The sequence below is a fragment of the Bos indicus x Bos taurus genome, chromosome 2 (assembly GCF_003369695.1).
Source record: "Bos indicus x Bos taurus breed Angus x Brahman F1 hybrid chromosome 2, Bos_hybrid_MaternalHap_v2.0, whole genome shotgun sequence".
In the NCBI taxonomy this organism is placed as follows: Eukaryota; Metazoa; Chordata; class Mammalia; order Artiodactyla; family Bovidae; genus Bos; species Bos indicus x Bos taurus.
In genome coordinates this window covers 25,543,335-25,563,502 of record NC_040077.1, presented here as the reverse complement: position 1 = coordinate 25,563,502, position 20,168 = coordinate 25,543,335, and the positions used below count along the sequence as shown (strand labels likewise).

Sequence of the window (20,168 nt, the reverse complement as noted above, 5' to 3'; positions counted from 1 at the left end):
GAGAACTTCCAGATCGCCAGGAGGAACGTCGCAAGAGAGGCGGGAGGCACTGGAGCGTGTGCGCTACTATCCAGCGCCCTGGGCGGCCGCCCGGCCCCGCCCAGGGTCACAGAGCTGCCGGCCTCTCGGCTGGCGCCCGGTTGGAGATGGAGGCGGGAGCACGCGGCAGCGGGGCGCGGGGCTTCCCGTGCCCAGCCCCGGGAACTCCCTCGGGTCCAAGGTGTGCTAGGAGTGAGGATGTGCTCGGGCCTCTGCCTTTGCTGTCCGGCTGTAGGATGTGTAAGTACGTTGGGAGAAGAGAATTACCCTCATCTTCGTCTCCAAGTCCCGCGCCTGGAAGCCGAAGGCAGATTTCTCTGGAGATAACAAAGACACTTTGTCACTTTGGGCGCTGCCTCGGTGCAAATCTTTAATTGCAAGGGAGTAGGGGAAAGAGGGGGGTCGAGTGTCTCAAGCAACCCAAGCGCGGGTCTCCAGGCGGCAAGGCCCCCTTTGATCAGGAAAATCCAATTATTTGTGTATATACATTTCCCACATAGTGATTACTTCATTAATTGTCCCGCCTTTATCTCCTCCCTTCCCATCCCCCCTAATAATCAGTTCTTTTATCCAGACCAACAAACACACCATAGGAGCTTTGTGGATTCAAAGGATTTGCTTTCGCTTCTGAAAGAGCCGCTATTCTTTGATGATTGGGTAGCGGCAAACTTCAAAGCCATAAATCTTCCCTCTGACTGGCTGGCGGCCCAGCAAAGTCCTTATCAAATTCTTGGAGGTGATCCTGAAGCGCTCAGACCGCGCGCGGGGCGAGCGAGCGGGGTGCGGCGAGGGGCGCGGGCAGGGAGGGCCCCAGCGCGCAGGGCGGGCGCCAGGAAGGGACGCTAGGCGGCCCTTCGTCCTCGCCCTCGGGTCTCCATGCCTCAGCAGCGCCCTGCTCCGCAGCCAGCGGCCCGCAAGCCGTAGCCATGGCCGCAGTGGCCGTCCTCCGGAACGACTCGCTACAGGCCTTCCTACAGGTCAGGGCTGGGCTTGGAGGCGGGCGAGGGAAAGGTGGGAAGGGCCGTGTCTGGATCTTTCCTGGTACTCTGTGCCTCGTGAATTTCAAAGAGAATCCCGCTAGGTGGGTGCCAATGAAGTGAGACATAGGGGTGCCCGTACCAACTTCACACCCAACCTTGGTGTCAAGAGTGTGGCCTCTGCGGGGAGGGACGCGCGTATGCGGGGGTTGTTCGGAGGTGCGCCTCTGGCTGAAAACCGGCCCCAGCTCACAGCGCTGGGCCCTCCTGGGGCGGGCGGAGGAGGAGCGCGAGAGTAGAGTGGAAATGAGAGCTTAAAAGATGGGAGGGAAGGTAGATGAGCAGCCGGGCTGTGGGTGTTTCCAGACCCTTTCTGACCGCGGAGTCGGGAGTGGCCCGTCGGATCGCTCCCCTCCTACTTTGTGCCTGCTTCCTTTGAGACTGGATAGCGACTCTCTGCACCAAGTAGTTTAACAGGAAGCGCTCGCGCTTTCTGCATCCAGGTAGCGAGGGCACCAAAAGTTTCCCCTAACTGGTGGGTGCGTGCGCAGGGTGCGGCGGCCAGGGGAGGGACTGCCGGGACAGGGGAGGGGCGGCGGTATTACAGCCGGCGTGCGGGAGGCGGGCCGACCCGGAGACCGCGCTTGGAGCGCTTAACCTTTTGTCTCTTCTCCGCCCTCCCCTGCCGCCGCCTATGCAGGACCGCACCCCCAGCGCCTCCCCGGACCTGGGCAAGCATTCGCCCCTGGCGCTGCTAGCCGCCACCTGTAGCCGTATCGGCCAGCCGGGCGCCACGGCGCCCCCGGATTTCCTGCAGGTGTCCTACGACCCCGCGCTGGGCTCGCCCTCCAGGCTCTTTCACCCGTGGACCGCTGACATGCCAGCGCACTCGCCCGGCGCACTGCCGCCCCCGCACCCCAGCCTGGGGCTGACACCACAGAAATCGCACCTGCAGCCGTCCTTCGGGGCGGCGCACGAGCTGCCGCTTACACCCCCTGCCGACCCCTCGTACCCCTACGAGTTCTCGCCGGTCAAGATGCTGCCCTCGAGCATGGCGGCGCTGCCCGCCAGCTGCGCGCCCGCCTACGTGCCCTACGCGGCCCAGGCCGCGCTGCCCCCCGGCTACTCCAACTTGCTGCCCCCGCCGCCGCCGCCACCGCCGCCCACGTGCCGCCAGCTGTCCCCCAACTCGGCCCCCGACGACCTCCCGTGGTGGAGTATCCCGCAGGCCGGCAGCGGTCCGGGAACCTCGGGGGTTCCAGGGGGCAGCCTCTCTGGCCCCTGCGCCGGGGGCCCCCACGCGCCGCGCTTCCCCGCTACGGCGGCCGCCGCTGCAGCTGCCGCCGCCGCGCTGCAGCGGGGCCTGGTGTTGGGCCCGTCGGACTTCGCGCAGTACCAGAGCCAAATCGCTGCGCTGCTGCAAACCAAGGCCCCCCTGGCGGCCACGGCCAGGAGGTGCCGCCGCTGCCGCTGCCCCAACTGCCAAGCGGCGGGCGGTGCCCCGGAGGCAGAGCCGGGCAAGAAGAAGCAGCACGTGTGCCACGTGCCGGGCTGCGGCAAGGTGTACGGCAAAACGTCGCACCTGAAGGCGCACCTGCGCTGGCACACGGGCGAGCGGCCCTTTGTGTGCAACTGGCTCTTCTGCGGTAAAAGCTTCACGCGCTCGGACGAGCTGCAGCGGCATCTGCGGACTCACACGGGCGAGAAGCGCTTCGCCTGCCCCGAGTGCGGCAAGCGCTTCATGCGCAGCGACCACCTCGCCAAGCACGTTAAGACGCACCAGAATAAGAAGCTCAAAGTTGCTGAGGCCGGAGTAAAGCGGGAGGACCCGCGGGACCTGTAAGCCCATCTAGGGGCTAATCGAGACCTCTCCTGCCTCGGGCTCCCTACCTAGCACCTCTTCGGGGAGGTTCGGGTGCGGGGAGGCGGGTGGCCTGTGGGCAGCCGGCCAAAGGGAGACCTAAGAGAGGCACTTGCCTCTTCCTGCTTGCCTGCCTCCCAGGGCGACGCCAGGCCTCCAACTCCCTGGCCGGCCTGTGGACGGGACCCTGTATCCAGGAGGAGCAGGGGTGGTAGAGTTGAGAGCTCGGCGCCAGGAAAAAGAGGCTCTGAACCATTTTCCCCCAATCTGGGAGACCTGAATTTAGGGGGACCCATCCTGGGCTGACCTTTGTGTATAGCAGACGCTACTGAAATCAAAACGGAAGGACCTTGAGAGATTTGAAATAGTGCTCAGAGTTTTTTGCTAGGACTTGGGCCGGGCTCTGTACAGGTTATTTAATAGCTTTCTTAATAATTATAATATTAATTAAAATGTTACTTTTGTCCTCAGCTCCATGCAGAGCTACAGCATGAATTGTCTCTGTAAAGCAATCAGCAGTTGCAGCGTGAAAATAAATACGTTAACTCCGGGGTCACCTCGGCAAGACCCCGCTGAGCCGGTCTCACTTGATCTTTTCTTCTTCCGGGAGGCTTTACAAAGCGGTCAGGTTTCGCCAGGAATTTGAAGGCTCCTGTGGGCTGCCTATGTCCGAGGCTTCTTTGGTTTGGAAGGTTCTGGGCACGTAAGTTGGGCGCAAAGATGCGGAAAGTAGGAGGGCAGGGTCAGTTTTGTGGTTAAGAGGTTAGGGTAAGATTTTCCCATCACACCTTGAGTTTCTCGCGCGGCCTTAGGACTTGACCGGAGACTGTCGGGCTTCTTTTAAAAGTTGATACCTGCTGTACATATAGTACGCGATCTTTTTATCTGGTGAATTGCCTGTGTCTTTCTGGTTGTTGGTACTCTCAGAGTTCACAGGTAAACTGGGCTTCCTCCTGGCAGCCGGCCATGCTGCGGTCTGCAGAAGTGCTAGTAACTCAAGGATCTGTTCAAGATGAGATTCTGGACAGTTACAGAGTAACTGGGGGCCCTTTTTCAGATGGGTCTTTGCTCCGGAAAGAACCGCCTCTCTGTATTTCAGCCCCGTCATGATACACAACTTTGTCTTGCTTGTTCTCTTAATTCTTTTGCCGTGGAAATCATACCAGTATTGTTTCACAACAGCCACTTTGGGATTTCTCCCTAGGCCTGGAAGTTTAGCTCCCTTTTGTGTCTTGGGACTTTATTTTTTCAATCACTGCAGTAGACTAAGATTTTTCTCAGGGAGGAGCCAGGAATACTCATCTCTAGGTTTTTCACCTGTCTCTAAAATGTGAAAATTTAAATGTGAAGTTTACAACTGTTTGAGTTTTTAACCTGAAACTGAAACCTCAATTTCTGACTTAGAACTAGCAAAGAACAGAAATTGCTCTCAATTTTGTCAGTGTTAAATTGACTGGTATCATTAATGCCAAATTTCCATGGGACTAGTTTTTTTTCATGGTAGTAGAGGTGTATATAAATTGATAGGATTTCACAGTTAACACACTGTGTTACCTTGCCTTTTGTTTGAAGTCAAACTTAGGGGTAAGTTCTTGAAAAGCAGGAGGGTTGTGCTCCGAGAACTAATGTATTAAGTAAAACTCAACCAGCAACATAATTGAGATGAAAATTACTTTTACACTCCTAAGAAATAGCATTTTTTACTTTGTAATTTGGGACAAGGTAATAACTACTAAAATCATTATGGGAATAGGTCTTAGAACCAGTTACTCTTGTTAGGGATTTGGGGATTATTTAATGACAGATTGGAATTCTTTACCTGGGAAGGGCAGTTTGAGCTGCCTAAATTCTCAAGGCTATGACGTTTGCAAGTGATAGTAATAAAGATGCTGCACAGTAACACTAATATACATCTAATGTGTGATCTTAATCTACATCAAGATTCTTGAGAATCATTTCTAGGAAGAAGTACAGAAACTCTCACACCTGAACCATGCCCTGGGATTGACTTCAGAGCCCAAAAGGTTTTTTGGCAGATGGTAGGAAAAGAGGAATCCTTGTTAGAGAGTAAAAAACACCAAGGGCTTCCTTTAGGCTTGAAATGATTCTCTTATGTGGAAGAGAATGCCCTTGGTAAAGAAATACAACTGACAATACTGTAGTGAATCTACTAGCTTATTGACAGCTATGATTGTTTAGCATTCAAACAGATGAAGTGTTGAAGATAAAGTTTCCTTATAACTTTAACTTTGTCATTAAGAAAAAAAAGGTAAAATGTATGAAATTTAGTCTCTAAACAGATAAGGTGTTGAAGACAGTTTTCTTATAACTTTGTGATGGTGAAGAGAAAGGTAAAATATATTTGGAATTTATATAAAAATACAATATTTATAATTTTAAAAAGTAGAATGAAGTCATCTGATGAAAGATCACTTTCTTCTGTTTTTACTTAATTGAACCTGCAAATTTTAAAAGCTTGGTAAAAGTACAGGCTCTAGATTAACTTGGTACAGCTGAAAGACTGTTCCTTCCTCTCAGTGCAAATCTGTTTCAATTACTTTAGAAAAAAATTCTATGCCATTATTCAAGTAGAAGCCAGGAAGTCACAATAATGTGATATTATTATCCAAGTGTAGGAAAGCATTTCATGTTTATACTGAAAAATAAGCTAATAAATTCTCAGAAATACAAATTGGACAGTGAAGAAATGTATTAGATTATGTAAGCTGTTAAAATGTGAACTGCTGCTGCATGCTTTATTTGTTTCATTGAACTGCAACCTACTATGGTATTAACCACTTAGGACTTCCAAAAATTATTTTAAAATACATCAGTATGCAAGAAAATATGCGTGAATTATGTAAATTAAGCACACTTAGCAGAAATTTTAATGAAATTCAAATTTAAAAGTTCAGAAGCAAATTACTGTTAATGTAAACTAAAATTTATTTTTTATGTGGAACTTAGCCATCATCCAAAAAGAAAGTTTGAATCCAGTTGAATCCACCAACTGGATTCAAGGCTTTACTTAAAGACCCCAGAACCCAATTCAACTGAGTTTTAAAAACCAATTGAAGAAACTATGTTAATGATGGCTTCAAGTGTCAATAGACATTTTTTTTTTCAATAGACATTTTTTAAGCAACTGTTTTAGTAGCATGCAAATATAATATAAAGATATTTCAGAAAATTCTAAAATAAGTGTGACATGATTAAGTCATGTCACATTTAACACAATTGATAAATGAACTATTTGAAAACATGAGAACATGGAGAAACTGAGTTATTACTAATTTAGGTAATTTGGAGTTACATGTTTCTGAACTTGTTAACAACTCTATAGTTTTCTGCTTTTCTTGAGGGATAATTGTGCAAATTTACCTTTAGCTGACCACTAACTTGGAATAGTTTTGGTAATGAAAGTAAATTATGTTAAAGAAAATACAACTGCATTATTCAGCATTGTACTAGTCTTTTCACTGTGTTGTATATGTTGCTATATTTTCCTTTAAGTCAACCTAATAACACATACCTATTTGAAAAATTAATATTGATGAGATTGCTTCTGGCAGAAACCTATGTCAAACAGTATTTGTAGAAAAGGCAGTTTTTCACCACAATTTGCCCTCGATTTCTATTCTAATACTTCTAGACTGTAGGTATTCAGTTTAAAGCAGCATCTTTCCCATTTGTTTTGGGTCTACTGTGAGAGTTTCACAGAATGTCACTAAAGCGGTCACTTGCCTACATTAACACCTACTAAGTTGTTCAGAGCTCAGAAATTGCGAACTACTTTTATTTGTGTTGGCTCACCTCGTTAAATCATGACTAGTTATATAAACTAACACTATCTCACTAGAAAACCGTCGATTGGGGAATCAAATTCAAACCGTAGGCTTTGTTTTATGGTAAATGTAATTATGCTTTGCTAATGTACCAAATTGAGGGCCACTCAAAGCAAGTCATACTAATGTGTAATGGGGAACTTAAAAGAGTATGAGATCAAGGGCAGCTTTGAAATGAAAACATGTGCCAAAATAGTTTAATAAACTAGGAACGGATAAGGAAAACATCTAGATAGAAAGGTGAATGTTGGTAATGAGACATAGATTTGGATTAATACACCAAAATGACAGGTTTCATTATTGGGCCACTATAATGGTAACCTGATTCATGTAGCATTCAATATATGTGTAAACAGTAAATTTTTCTCTGTTGTTCAGACTCAGCACATTTTTGCATAAAGATCCTTGTGTTAATTGCTCCTCGATTGTTTTTAAAGAGTCTGCATTGTTCAAATTAATTTATGGACACTGTAACTTATATAATGGTCCTTTCTATAATGAATAAGTGATATTGTTCAGCAAAGAGGTAATCAAACAGTTATGGACAATCTTAAAGTTTTTAAAAATAGTTTCACAGTTTCACTGTTAACAGTTTTTTATCAATTGAAGATTTGCATGTGATGATTGGTATAGTATTCATTTTCATGCTGACATTTTGATGACTTCCCTTTCTAGACTTTATATACTTCTCCTTCCATGTCTTTAGTAATTATGCTGAAGCATAATCCCTAACAGGGTATTTGACACTTAATTCATAATTCAACCCATGCATGTGAACTGCAGTAGTTTCTACACAACACATAATAAAGTATATTAACTAATATATTTTGATTGTCTACCTAATACCAAAATTCAATTCAGGGAAATAAATCAAGTTCCTAGTTGGATACAGATCTTCCTTGACTTACAATGAGGTTACCTCCCTATAAACTCATCATGAGTTGAAAATATCATAAATTGAAATTGCGTTGAATACACCTAACCTAGCTTAGCTTAGGCTACCTTAAACATGCTCAGAGTACTTACAACTGGGCAAAATCATGTAGCACAAAGGCTATTTTATAATACGGTGTTGATTATCTCATGCAGTTTATTCAATCCTGTACTGAAGTGAACAGCAGAATGGTTGTATAGGTACAGGGTGATTGTGTTTTGTTCGTTTACTCTGGTGACTGTGTGGCTCTCTGGTAACTGTGGCTCACTGCCCGGCCCAGCATCACAGGAACATCCTACAGCGTATTGCTAGTCCAGGAAAAGATCAAAATCTGAAGTTTGGTATCTGCTGAATGTGTATCACTTTCACACCATCAGAAAATCAAAATATTGTGTGTCGAGCTAGCGTAAGTTGGGAAAGTCTGTATATGAAAAATCTGCAGGGTTTCAGTTCTCAAAAAGTTGTTTCAGCATGATATTTGGTCTGCCTACTGTAACATGAAAGTTTGTTTTATAGCAAAACTATTTTTTCATTATTTGCCAAAACCATAACATCAAAAATATACTAAAATTTTCTGAGGTCTAAGGCTATATCTAGATGTCACCTGATTTTTTAATATAAGGTTAAAAAGTGTATTAAAAATGTTTAATACAAGGTTAAAAAAGGTTAAACTGTTCAGTTGCGTGATTGCTTTCTAATGATTTTGTGTTTAGCATAATCTGAAACATGGGTGAAAAACATCTAGCCTTCAGCTTAGTTTCAGCCAATTCACAAGGCAAGTATCAAAGGTAAATCCTCATTTATGCTTACAGTTGGGAAAACGTGTCTTAATTTGAAAAGTGTTCAGTAGCAATTTCCTAAAACTCTATGTAAGGTACCATGAAAGCTTATTTCTCTTATCTCTGCCTTTGCAAGTTTTATTCTTATATTCTGTATGTCTCTGCTTGTGGTTGCCACATGTCTTTGATATATCTGTGTCCATCTCTAGCATGGAAACTCATTTTGTGTCATATGTCTTTCTTCCTTTTCTTGGTGTATTTATGCCTATTATTTTATTTTGTTCTCTATTATGCAGGACTTGAAGGGTTCTAAACTCTAGTTATTTAAAACCTATTGTCTTTTTAATAGACATTTATATTCCTTGGTCTAAATTTTACATGTGAGTGAGTGAAATTTAGAGTTCTGTTTATAGATTCAAATCACGTTTTATTTTTGCAGTATATGACTGCTGTTTACTGTGGATTTGTGAACATCATTTTACTTCCAATTGATGAAAAAGTATTTCCGTCACAATTGAGAGTAAAATTGTCAAATATGGTAGAGGATTATGGTTTGAGTTAATACCCAGTTGGATAAATTTTAATTAGTAAAAAGCATTAAAAAGACGATTACCTAAATTTATAAACACAGCTCTTTATTTATTGAGCTAAGGACCTATAAGCATTTGGCTGTTTTTATTCCTTGTTAATGTTCTTATATTTAATGCAGACTTCATTTTCTCTCAAAGTCTTTATTCTCCTCTGTTTGATCCTTGATGAAGTTCATGTCATCTCTCCATAGTACCACAGACAACTGCCAAGAAAAGTCATTGTGGTGACAGTTTTATACTGAGTCTGGGTTTGGAATAGAAGGTTGCTGAGTTTTCTAAGGAGAAAGTACTCCTTCATGAGTCGTTATTCAGGCTTGTGAATGGCAGGCCCGCCCATCCTGAGCAGCTAGGAGCTGGAAGCTGGGTGCGGGGCTGCAGCTGCCCCCTTGCTTCTGTAGCATGGAGATCTTGAAGTGGGGGAAAGGGAAGCAGATCAGAGGGAATAACAGGACCATGGGGTATAACAGACATTTGGAAGATCCTGTTTAGATAGGACGTTCCTAAAGGGGTGGAAATAGGGTCACTGTGTAGAAGCTGAAGGAAAAGGCTTGATCACTTTCTCAGTTAGAATGGACCCCTGGAAAGTGCCTTCCTTACCCCAGGTTGGTTCTTCTCTTTAATGGTTTCTTCTTTTTAAACCTAAGCTGAGTATGAGTAGGCAGTCAGGGAGACGTGGACCTCAACAAGTTGAAGTTGGAGGATCTTTACAGGCTCTTCTCAGGCTGAAATGCTTCAAATCTAAAATCTGTAAACTAAAAAATCCAAATACATTTTATTAAGGCTACTAAAGATACAACAGTAGTATGGGTATTCCTGGGATTCTGGCAACTGCTTTCAGAAATCCAGGTTTTGAAAATATATAGTTAAAGGCATTGAAGAGGAGCAAAGTAATTTGGGGTAAATCAGTTAGCCTCTCTGCAGAGTATTATCAGAATGTATTTCCATGCTCTTAATGTTGGTTTTTGACAATAACATTTCTGGGGGTGTCAGTCTTCATAAATGCTGTACCATAATGCACATCGCCAAGTCCTGTTTATATGTATGGAAATTTCATAGTACAGTGACAGAACTGAAAAGTAAAAGCAACTTTTCAATAATTATGTTAATATAACTATGTAGATTTACAAGCTTTGACCGAACTAAATTTAAAGACATTATACCCTTGAAGTCAGTTATGTTGATATATATAATTAAGAATATGAGCTGCATAATTAATTCATTATTTGTTATTTATAATACTAGATGCAGAAAACTCAGGCAAAACAAATTCAAAACATGTATACATAACTAAATTCAATTCACTTTTTATTTGATGACTAAGGTTCGTTGAGGATTCAAAGATGAACACAATCCTTCAAAGAGCTCACAATCATAAAGGAGATAAGACATGTATACAAATGAATGTAATACAAGGCCTAAGTAAAAAGCAATTAATGAACCTCCTATTACAACACAAAGGAAAGATAAATTAAATTACTGCAGGTAAAACAATATTAAATTATTTTATGCCTTAAATATTTCTGCTTTCACAAACAGTCCACAAACTCCACTTGTAGCATTCGGAAATCATTTCGGTTTTTACATAGAGCTGAGAGTTCAAGAGAGTGTGGTCCCCAGACCAGCAACATTGGCATCACTTGGGAACTTGTTAGAAATGCAGATTCTTGGGTCCAGTTCCAAGTTAACTAAATCAGAAACTCTGGGGAAAGGACCCAGAAAAATGTGTTTTAATAAGTCCTGCAGGTGATTGCAATGCACGCTAAACTTTGAGAACCACTAGTTTAGAAGTCTGGAGAAGGCAATGGCACCCCACTCCAGTACTCTTGCCTGGAAAATCCCATGGACGGAGGAGCCTGGTAGGCTCCAGTCCATGGGGTTGCTAAGAGTCAGGCACGACTGAGCGACTTCACTTTCACTTTTCACTTTCATGCATTGGAGAAGGAAATGGCAACCCACTCCAGTGTTCTTGCCTAGTGGGCTGCCGTTTATGGGGTCGCACAGAGTCAGACACGGCTGAAGCGACTTAGCAGCAGCAGCAGCAGTTTAGAAGTCACAGAGTCGGACACGACTGAGCTACTTCACTTCAGTTTAGAAGATTGTACCTTTAATAATGCATAAGATTAATCTATGGAAATAAGCAAATTCAAGCCTACCACTCACAAGCTATTCTGGGGAAATAGAGAATGGACAGGCCACTTGGCTGAAATCCCTCACCCAGTCGAGAGACTCAATTGACAATCTTCTAACTCCTGATGAAAAGACAGCAATAGCCTTAATTGTATGTAGAGTGATTCTTTTGTGCATGGTATACAGTTATGTAGACAATTGTCCTTTTATCATAGTATTTGAATACACACAGAAGATTTACATTTTTGAATCACCAATCATATTCCATATGTTAGTGGAATTTTCCTCCACACGTGGGACAATGACTTTTAACAACATCTGTTTCCTTCAAAGGAATACTCAGCTAAATAAGCAGTTTTGTTTTCTAGTGTCATTGGATGATTAATAACTAATTATAATAGGGCATGTATAAATTATACCACTATGAGTGGAAAATACAGGTACACTCCATGCTGCAGAAATGCAAAGATGGCATTTCTAAAACACAAGCACAGTTGCTTCAAGCCTTTGTTTTACTTTAAAAAAAAAAAAGCCTTTTTAAAGCAAGTGCAGAGCCCTAGGGCTTCTCAATGGAGGCCAAAATTTAGGAAATTGTAGATATTTATGTAGAGACTATTCGCTCAGTCATGTCCGACTCTTTGTGACCCCGTGAACTGTATAGCCCACCAGGCTCATCCGTCCATGGGATTCTCCAGGCAAGAATACTGGAGTGGGTTGCCATTTCCTTCTCCAGAGGATCTTCCCAACCCAGGGAGAGAACCCAGGTCTCCCGCATTGCAGGCAGATGCTTTAACCTCTGAGCCACCAGGGAATCCCTAGATATTTATCTAAACCCAGAGTCTTCAATTCCTCTGACTTCTCTGCTATCCTCCTCAGCCCATCTTCTCCTTCTCCACCAAGTCTTTCTTGGCTCATCTCAGGTCTGTTTCTCAAACCAAAGCATTTCTTTGAAAAACATTTTATTTCTGACCTTTGGAATTATAGAAAGATGTTATGAATTATAAGTTCAAGGGAAGCTTGTAACATAAATGAGAATAGCTTCAAAGTTTTTTCCAGTGAATGAGCCTCTTTCTCTGCCTCCAAACCTGAACTGTCCATCACTGATTTGGGGTACTTTAGGAGAACACTTAGTGAATGACAACAGAAAGCTAGGTTGATGCTGGCTATGGCATGTTCCCAAGGAGTTCCCCAGAACCTTGAAAGATCAAGGGTGCACTCTGTGACCAGATAAATCCCCCAAACCGGTACTTAGAGAGATTTTAGCACGTTGGAGTTGGAGGAGAACTTTGAAATCATCCAGTTTGACCTTCTCATTTATCAGAGGAGATAGGTGAGGGCATGTCTGATCAAATGGAGCAACGGTTATCTATGATACATTAATGAGTAAGTATACTCAATGGAAACCCAGCAGCCTAGAAAAGGAGGACAGAGTTAAGGATCATGAAGAGTGGGAGAAGACTCAGGGATGACACCAGGATCTCTCTCTACCCTGAGCTGTTTGGGCAGAGGTAGGGTGGTAGTTGTCAGAGGCTTCTAACTGGCTCCCTCTGCCCTTCCCAGTATCCTGGGTCTCCTGCCTTCTCTGAGACAATCTTAACTTCCCGTACCTTAGCAGTCAACCCCTTGCATCTTTCTGACTACTGTTATCAAAATCTAAGTTCATATAGAAGGTTGTGCTAAGTGACTATTCAAAGGAAACAGAAAAAACTAGAAGGGTAGGGAGTAGAGGAAGCCAGAGCTGAGCAGAAAAGGAGAGCCTCTCTGATGGAAAAGAGCTGATAGTTATGTACGTCATGTGGAGGACTGAGGGACTGATGATATGGGAAGACCATACCTCAGGAGGAAAAGGTATCTTGTCTTATTCAGCTGCTCCATCATATCCGACGCTCTGTGACCCCATGGACTGCAGTACACCAGGCTTCCCTGTCCTTCACCATCTCCCAGAGTTTGTGCAAACTCATGTCCATTGAGTCGGTGATGCCATCCAACCATCTCATCCTATCGTCCCCTTCTCCTCCTGCCTTCAGTCTTTCTCAGCATCAGGGTCTTTTCCAATGGGTCAGTTCTTCACATCAGGTGGCCAAAGTTGGAGCTTCAGCTTCAGCTTCAGTCCTTCCAATGAATATTCAGGGTTGATTTCCTTTAGGATTGACTGGTTTGATCCCCATACTGCCTAAGGGACTCTCAAGAATCTTCTCCAGCACCACAGGAATACAGACGGACCATACCTCAGAAGAAACAGGCATGGCAGTCCTGAGAGGCTAGATCCAGGGCATTTGGCAACAGTCTTGGCAAAGATTCCTCTGTATTCGTTACCTTTTGTTGCATAACAAATACCACAGTCTGAAAGGCTTGAAACAACACACATTATCTCACAGATTCTGAGCACCAGGAGTCTAGGCAGAGCTTAGTTGTAGCCTCTGCTTAGGGTCTCTCATAAGACTGCAATCAAGGTGTTGGCCAGGACCAGGGCCTCATCTGAAGGCTGGCCCAGGGAATGATACACTGCCAGACTTAAGTGACTACTGGCAGGACTCAGCTCTCTGTGGGGTGTTGGACTGAGGGCCTCGGTTCTTTGTTGGCTATATTCTGGAGACGACCCACGGTTTCTTAATACATGAGTCCCTCCAACATGGCCATTTCCTTCATCAAAACATGCAAGCTGGGAAGGCAATTAAAAAAAAATATGCTAGGAAGATGGAAGTAGATCTTTTGTAATCTCAAGAAGTAGAAGTACAGCCTATCGACATTCTGTTCACTTGAAGAAGGCTACGCAAGAGAAAGGGGTTATATAAGGATTTGAATACCAGGAGGTGGGAATCCCTGGAGGCCATTTTAGAGGATGACTATCATATCTTGTGACACAGCTTGTCAAACATAATAAAAAAAATAATGGAGTCACATATATAGACCATTAAGGTTTGGACAAAGAGTTTCTCAGCATCAGCTGTGATGCCTCCTCACTGGTGAGAGATTGCTAATTATCCCCCAGCATGCATCGTTCCTTTCTTCCTTATAGTAATGCCCAGGTTTTAGGGAGGCATATGACTCTCTATCTAGAGATGACATATCACAGCCTCCCTTGTAGTCAGGTGTAGCCACATGACTAAGTTCCCACCAATGGAATGTGAGCCTGAGTGATATATGCCACTCTCAGTAACATCCTCAAAAGAAAGCTGCATGTCCTCCCCTTCCTCTTTACCCCTTTTCTGAGGCTGGAATGCATATGTGGTGGGCTTCCAGGTCAGTCATGTAGATAAGGGCAACATCCTAAAAGACCTTGGAAAAATAAAAAAACAGAAGGAATAGGAGTCCGAAGACCATCACTTGAAGCAGAACAGCCCAACTTTCCTGGGCTGCCTACCTGCTAGACTTCTAAGAGAGAAATAAACCATCTTGTTTAAGCCGTTGTTATTTGCTGTCTGTTACAGTAACTAAACCATAACCAGTATCCTGACGGATCACATGGTGCTTCCAGGGGCAGGCATTAGCAGTGCTCCTGCTGAGTCTTCCTGTGGCAGTTGTGAATTACATCGCTTTAAAAGATGTCACATGGTGTCACCTTACCAGCTCCTCCTAGCCTATGTCTGCTGGAGTCCTCAAAATGAGTTCTCACCCCCAAAAGGGTATTCTCTTAGGCTGTTGCTATGGAAAACTCCATCACTGCTTTCCAGCTTTGCCCATGCTTGGGTACCCAGAGGACTTTAGTCATTCAATGATTCATTTATTCCACTATTTATAGGGCTTTTCTCATGTGGCAGTCAGAGACAGAGCAGTGAACAGGATAGGTAAGCTTTCTCCTCTTAGGAGACTGATATTCTAGTAGGGCAGTAAAGATACAATAGACAAATAAACCAACAAGATAATTCAGGGAGTCATAAACAATAACTTGAAATTCATCTTCCTTTACCCTACAAGATCACACAGGGAGACAAAGCTGCAGCCTCTATCTGCAGTGCTAGATAGCTCATAGTCTCCAACCTGAAGAATGGTCCCCAGTCATCCTTGTCTCATATCTGCCTCAGACTAAAGGAGACACATTATCTCTACCTGCTTCCCTTTGGTGAGAGTTAGTTTCACAAACACACCTGTATGCATGAGGGATGGAAAATATAAAGATGCACATAGCTATTTATTAAACACTAACAATGTTTCACCAACATACTCATAGAAATCCAAATAAAAAACAGAGCAGAAAATAAAAGGGCCACTTTATCCTTTCCCTTCATAGATAACCACTGTTAATATTTCGGTTCTTTCATTCAATCAACACATCTTTATTGATCTCCTGCACTGTTCCCAGCCCTGACCTTGATGCTAAATATGCCAGAGGTTCCTAGCCTATGTGGCTTCTAGCTTGAGTGTGTGTGTGTCTCCTTCTGGGTTTGGAAACTGCCTGTACCCATACCTAGCTATATAATTTCAGGAAAACTACTTAATTCCCCAAGACTTGGTTTCCTCATTTGCAAAATAGATATAATGATAGTACCTAATTTATAGGGTTGTTGGGCATGCGTACATGCTCAGTCGTGTCTGAGTCTTTGCAACCCTCTGCGCTCTAGCCCACCAGGCTCCTTTGTCCTTGTAATTTTCTAGGCAAGAATACTGGAATGGGTTGCCATTTCCTTCTCTAGGGGATCTCACCAACCCTGGGATTGAACCTGTGTTTCCTGCATTGGCCTAGAGAAACACTGACGTTATTAACGGTGAAATCTGCTTTGGCTATTAAGGAAAAGTTTACAATTAAAAGTCAAAAATTTTTGGACTTCCCCGGTGGCACAGATGGTAAAGCATCTGTCTACAATGCGAGAGATCTGGGTTCAATCCCTGGGTCGGGAAGATCCCCTGGAGAAGGAAATGGCAACTCACTCCAGTATTCTTGCCTGGAGAATCCCATGGACAGAGGAGCCTGTAGGCTACAGTCCATGGGGTCGCAAAGAGTTGGACACGACTGAGCGACTTCACTCACTCACTCACTTTCCTGCATTGGCAGGTAGATTCTTTATCACTAGTGCCACCTGGTAAGCTCTATAGGGTTGTTGAGGCAGGGGGATTAAATTTGATAATATAAGTTAAATAACTTAGAATAAAAAAATCTGTTACTGTTGTTTTATATATAATATAAATGTTTGCTTTTTTATAAATAGGATTATATTACTTAAATGCAGCTATGGTCTACTTCTTGAACCCTTTAGATATTTCTTTTTCCATTTCAAAGTATAGAACATGAAGTTCATTAACTGCTTTATGGAATTCTGTCGTTTGTATTTATCCTAATATATTTGGCCAAGAGATTCATGGACATGGGGGTCCATGAATGGGTACTGTATACCAAGTTCTTTCTGTACCTTTATTTTCCTCTGGACAGTGGATACAGAACTTAGTTGCATTCTGAAAAGATTCATAATCCACAAACAGGACTGTGATTAAAATAGGCCGTCCTTGACTTGATCATGTAAGTTCGCCTCTTAGCTACAATCCTTCCATCTGTGGGTTAAGCTCAGTCAGGAAAGAATTTGCCTGCAATGCAGGAGACATGGGTTCAATTCCTGGGTTGGGAAGATCCCCTGGAGAAGGAAATGGCAACCCACTCCAGTGTTCTTGCCTGGAGAATCCCATGGACAGAGGAGCCTGGTGGGCTACAGTCCAAGGGGTCATAAGAGTCGGACACGATTTAGCGACTAAACCACCACCATCTCTTTCTCTTAGAAATGGGAAAGCTTTCTAGAAAACAGACAAAAACAGAAACACATAGACTGAAAACCAACAGTTTTACTACGTTTAAACTTAATTTCATTTTACTTCCAGCTCCTCACTGGAGCAGGGCTAATGGCCAGCTTCTATACTTGAGTTTAAACAATCCCAGGTACCTTCCCAGCTCAGGGTTTAAAAATCAGAGTTTCTGTACTGTTTATTCATAAGGTCTATTTGATTTCCTCTGTAAATTGTGTCCTTGTTTATATTTTCCTCACTTTGTATCCATCTAAAGTACCACTACTGAGAAGACACATGTGCTGCATAAACCCTACAATTTAATGCCACTCTCTATACAGTCTACATCTGTGATTGAAAATGTCCTCTTTGAATACTAATGATTTTAATATTAAACTGCCTCAGATACAGTCTTTAAGGGGAAAAATACAACTGTCCATTGTGATTTAGGATTTCAGTTCTGAGATCCGCACAGTGGTTTCTCAGGTGTCTCTGTCTTTCGTGGGCACAGTCTCGTCACTGCAGTTCCTTGCAGTCTGAAGACTTGTGGACCAAAGACACGAGTCTTCTAGTCTTAAGGTCCTTTCAAGGCCTATTATCTATCGGTCTGAAATGGTTCATGAGGCACCATCTTACATCTTCCCGAGGCCTTTAAAAAAATAAAGCCACACTGTTGGCTTCCTCTATACTCTGAGACACTGTTTTCCTGATTGCACCCTTGATTTGACCTTTACACTGAGGGCCTTTCCTAACTCTGAGGATGCTCTGCTGCTTAGAAAGGCTGCCTGGAGCTCTTTATACTTCCTCTAAATGTTGTTGCAAAATTAAACATAGCTATATTTTGTCATCAGTAAGTAAAAGAAACCAGTTGACACTTTCAGCATTCTTTCAGGAAATCTCCTTAGCCAGATCCACTAGTTCATTTGCTATATCTTCTATTTTTCATGTTAATCACAGGTGATAATGTTGCTAAACCTCTTGCTACAACTTAGCAGGGTCATCTTTTTTCCACCTTCCAGTAACAATTTCCTCCTCATCTCTCTAGCTTTCACTGACAGTCTTGTCAAGGTTCATCCAGGTTTCATTAACAAACCTCTCAAGACACTGAGAGACTGAATATACAAACAGATAAGGGCCGGATAATACATAAAAATTCTCACCCACAATCTGCAGCAGCCAGCCTAGGAAACTAACCTATTAACTATAGCAACCAGCCCAGAGAAGCAATGGCAACCCACTCCAACACTCTTGCCTGGAAACTCCCATGGACGGAGGAGCCTGGTGGGCTGCAGTCCATGGGGTTGCAGAGTCAGACACGACTGAGCAACTTCACTTTCATGCATTGGAGAAGGAAATGGCAACCCAATCCAGCGTTCTTGCCTGGAGAATCCCAGGGACAGGGGAGCCTGGTGGGCTGCCATCTATGGGGTCGCACAGAGTCGGACACGACTGAAGTGACTTAGCAGCAGCAGCAGCAACCAGCCCAGAAATCCAGCCTGCTATAAGACAGACTATAGAAAAGTAAATAGCTATCTCTTGCAACATTTGGCCCAAAATGACCAGAACTTGATTAATAACTTCAGCTTCCCTAATTTTTATCCCTGCTTCCAATTTAGGACCAACCAGTGAAAGCCAAATGTTCATCCTAACCAATCACATAGGATTTTCCACTTCTAATTAGTCTGTGTACAGTATATCTCCATGCCAACAGCCTCCAACCAGGGCATAGTTGAAGTTTTCCCCTTTTTTCCACTACAAACTGTCCCACTCCTCTGTCTGCCTTTGACTGTGTGCCAAAATACAAATGGTGGTGGCTGACTCCTTTCAAGTTTTGAATAAGTAGCCTTTGCTTGTTCTCATTTTATTGGTTTTCCTTTGTTTCCACAAGCTTCTTCCAGCTTCCCAGTCAAAAGCCAGTGGGTTGTGGTTTGGGGGTTTGTTTTGGGAGAATCCCACTTTCAGGTACCAAACTCTATTCTCATTATCTACTGCTGCGTAAAAACCACCCCAAAACTTAATGGCATAAAACAACAGTTATCTTACTATGCTCACAGATTCAGTGGGTCAGGAATTCAGACAGGGTAAATAAGGATGGCTTGGCTCTGATCCACAACATCTGGGGCCTCACCTGGGAAACTTCGATGGTTGGGGGTGGGACGCTCCTAGAGGCTGCCTCACTCACCATCCTGATGACCGAGCCCTGGTACTTGAAGATCGGGCTCAGCTGAGTCTGGCAGCCAATTGGCTTGGGCTCTTCACCACCATTGGCTGGGCTCTTCACAGCTCTTCACAGCCATTGGCTGGGCTCTTCGCAGCTCTTTACAGCCATTGGCTGGGCTCTTCACAGCTCTTTATAGCCATTGGCTGGGCTCTGTGACGGCTTGCCCCGAGAGACGCAGCCAGGTAGTGAGTGAGCTGAGAGAACGAGGTGAAAGCTGCAAGCCTTTTCTGACCTGCCTTGGAAGTCACGTGTGCTGGTTCAGGTGAGTCACTAAGTCTAACCTAGATTCAAGGGGAGGGAATTAAACTCATCTCGTAATGGGAGGGTGACAAAGTCGCTCTGCACAAGGACACACAGGGTAGGAGATGCTTTTGTAGCATTTTTGGTAACTCTGACTTGCCACCCCAGGCCACCCTCTTCTTCCTTTCGGAAAGAATTTGGAGACACGCAATTAGAATATGGATTGGCGAGCATGAAAACAAACAGGAAGTTGGTTGATGTCAAGTGATAATCTCATACAGGTACTGATTTATTCATCCCATACGTCTTTTTAAAGCGTTAACAATGGGTTCCACACTGGAGACATAAGGGAGATGTGAGGTGAGCAAAATTGACACACGTTTTATTCTCACGAAGCTTAAGTCCAGTGGGAGAAGCAGCCATTTAAAAACAATCCCACAGGTAGATAACCACAGGTATTGTAGGCTCTTAAATGTTATGTAGCAATGGCCTGGAAGATGCACAGCACAGGAGCTTGTTAGATTTCCCCGGCGGGGGGGGGGGGGGTGGGGGGGGCGGGGGGGGGGTGGGGGGGGCGGGGGGGGGGGGTGCTGGGAAGGTGGGGAAGGAATATTTAAGCTAATAACTCAAAGATGAGGAAGAAAAAGTCAAGTAACTAGTCTAGGGTGTTGCAAAAGCATGTTGCAAAGCATGTTATATCGACCATTAGATAGCAAATTAAAAAGCAGAGATATTTCTTTGTCAACAAAGGTTCGTCTAGTCAAGGCTATGGTTTTTCCTGTGGTCATGTATGGATGTGAGAGTTGGACTGAAGAAGGCTGAGCGCTGAAGGATTGATGCTTT

The 20,168-nt window shown here is 44.1% G+C and overlaps 1 protein-coding gene across 3 annotated transcripts in view; it reads left to right on the top strand.

Annotated features, from left to right (window-relative positions):
* Positions 1–292: 292 nt before the first annotated feature.
* SP5 (Sp5 transcription factor) overlaps positions 293–20,168 on the top strand; it is a 71,097-nt gene continuing 51,221 nt past the window's right edge. The window contains exons 1-2 of one of the 3 annotated variants that reach the window (XM_027558007.1): positions 293–1,016; positions 1,717–3,453. In XM_027558007.1, coding sequence (XP_027413808.1) covers positions 966–1,016; positions 1,717–2,859 — 1,194 coding nt within the window. In that variant the 5' untranslated portion in view covers positions 293–965 and the 3' untranslated portion in view covers positions 2,860–3,453. Of the gene's footprint in view, positions 1,017–1,716; positions 3,454–20,168 lie in introns of those variants that run through there. The other 2 variants (XM_027558017.1, XM_027558088.1) reach the window with 2 other exon arrangements.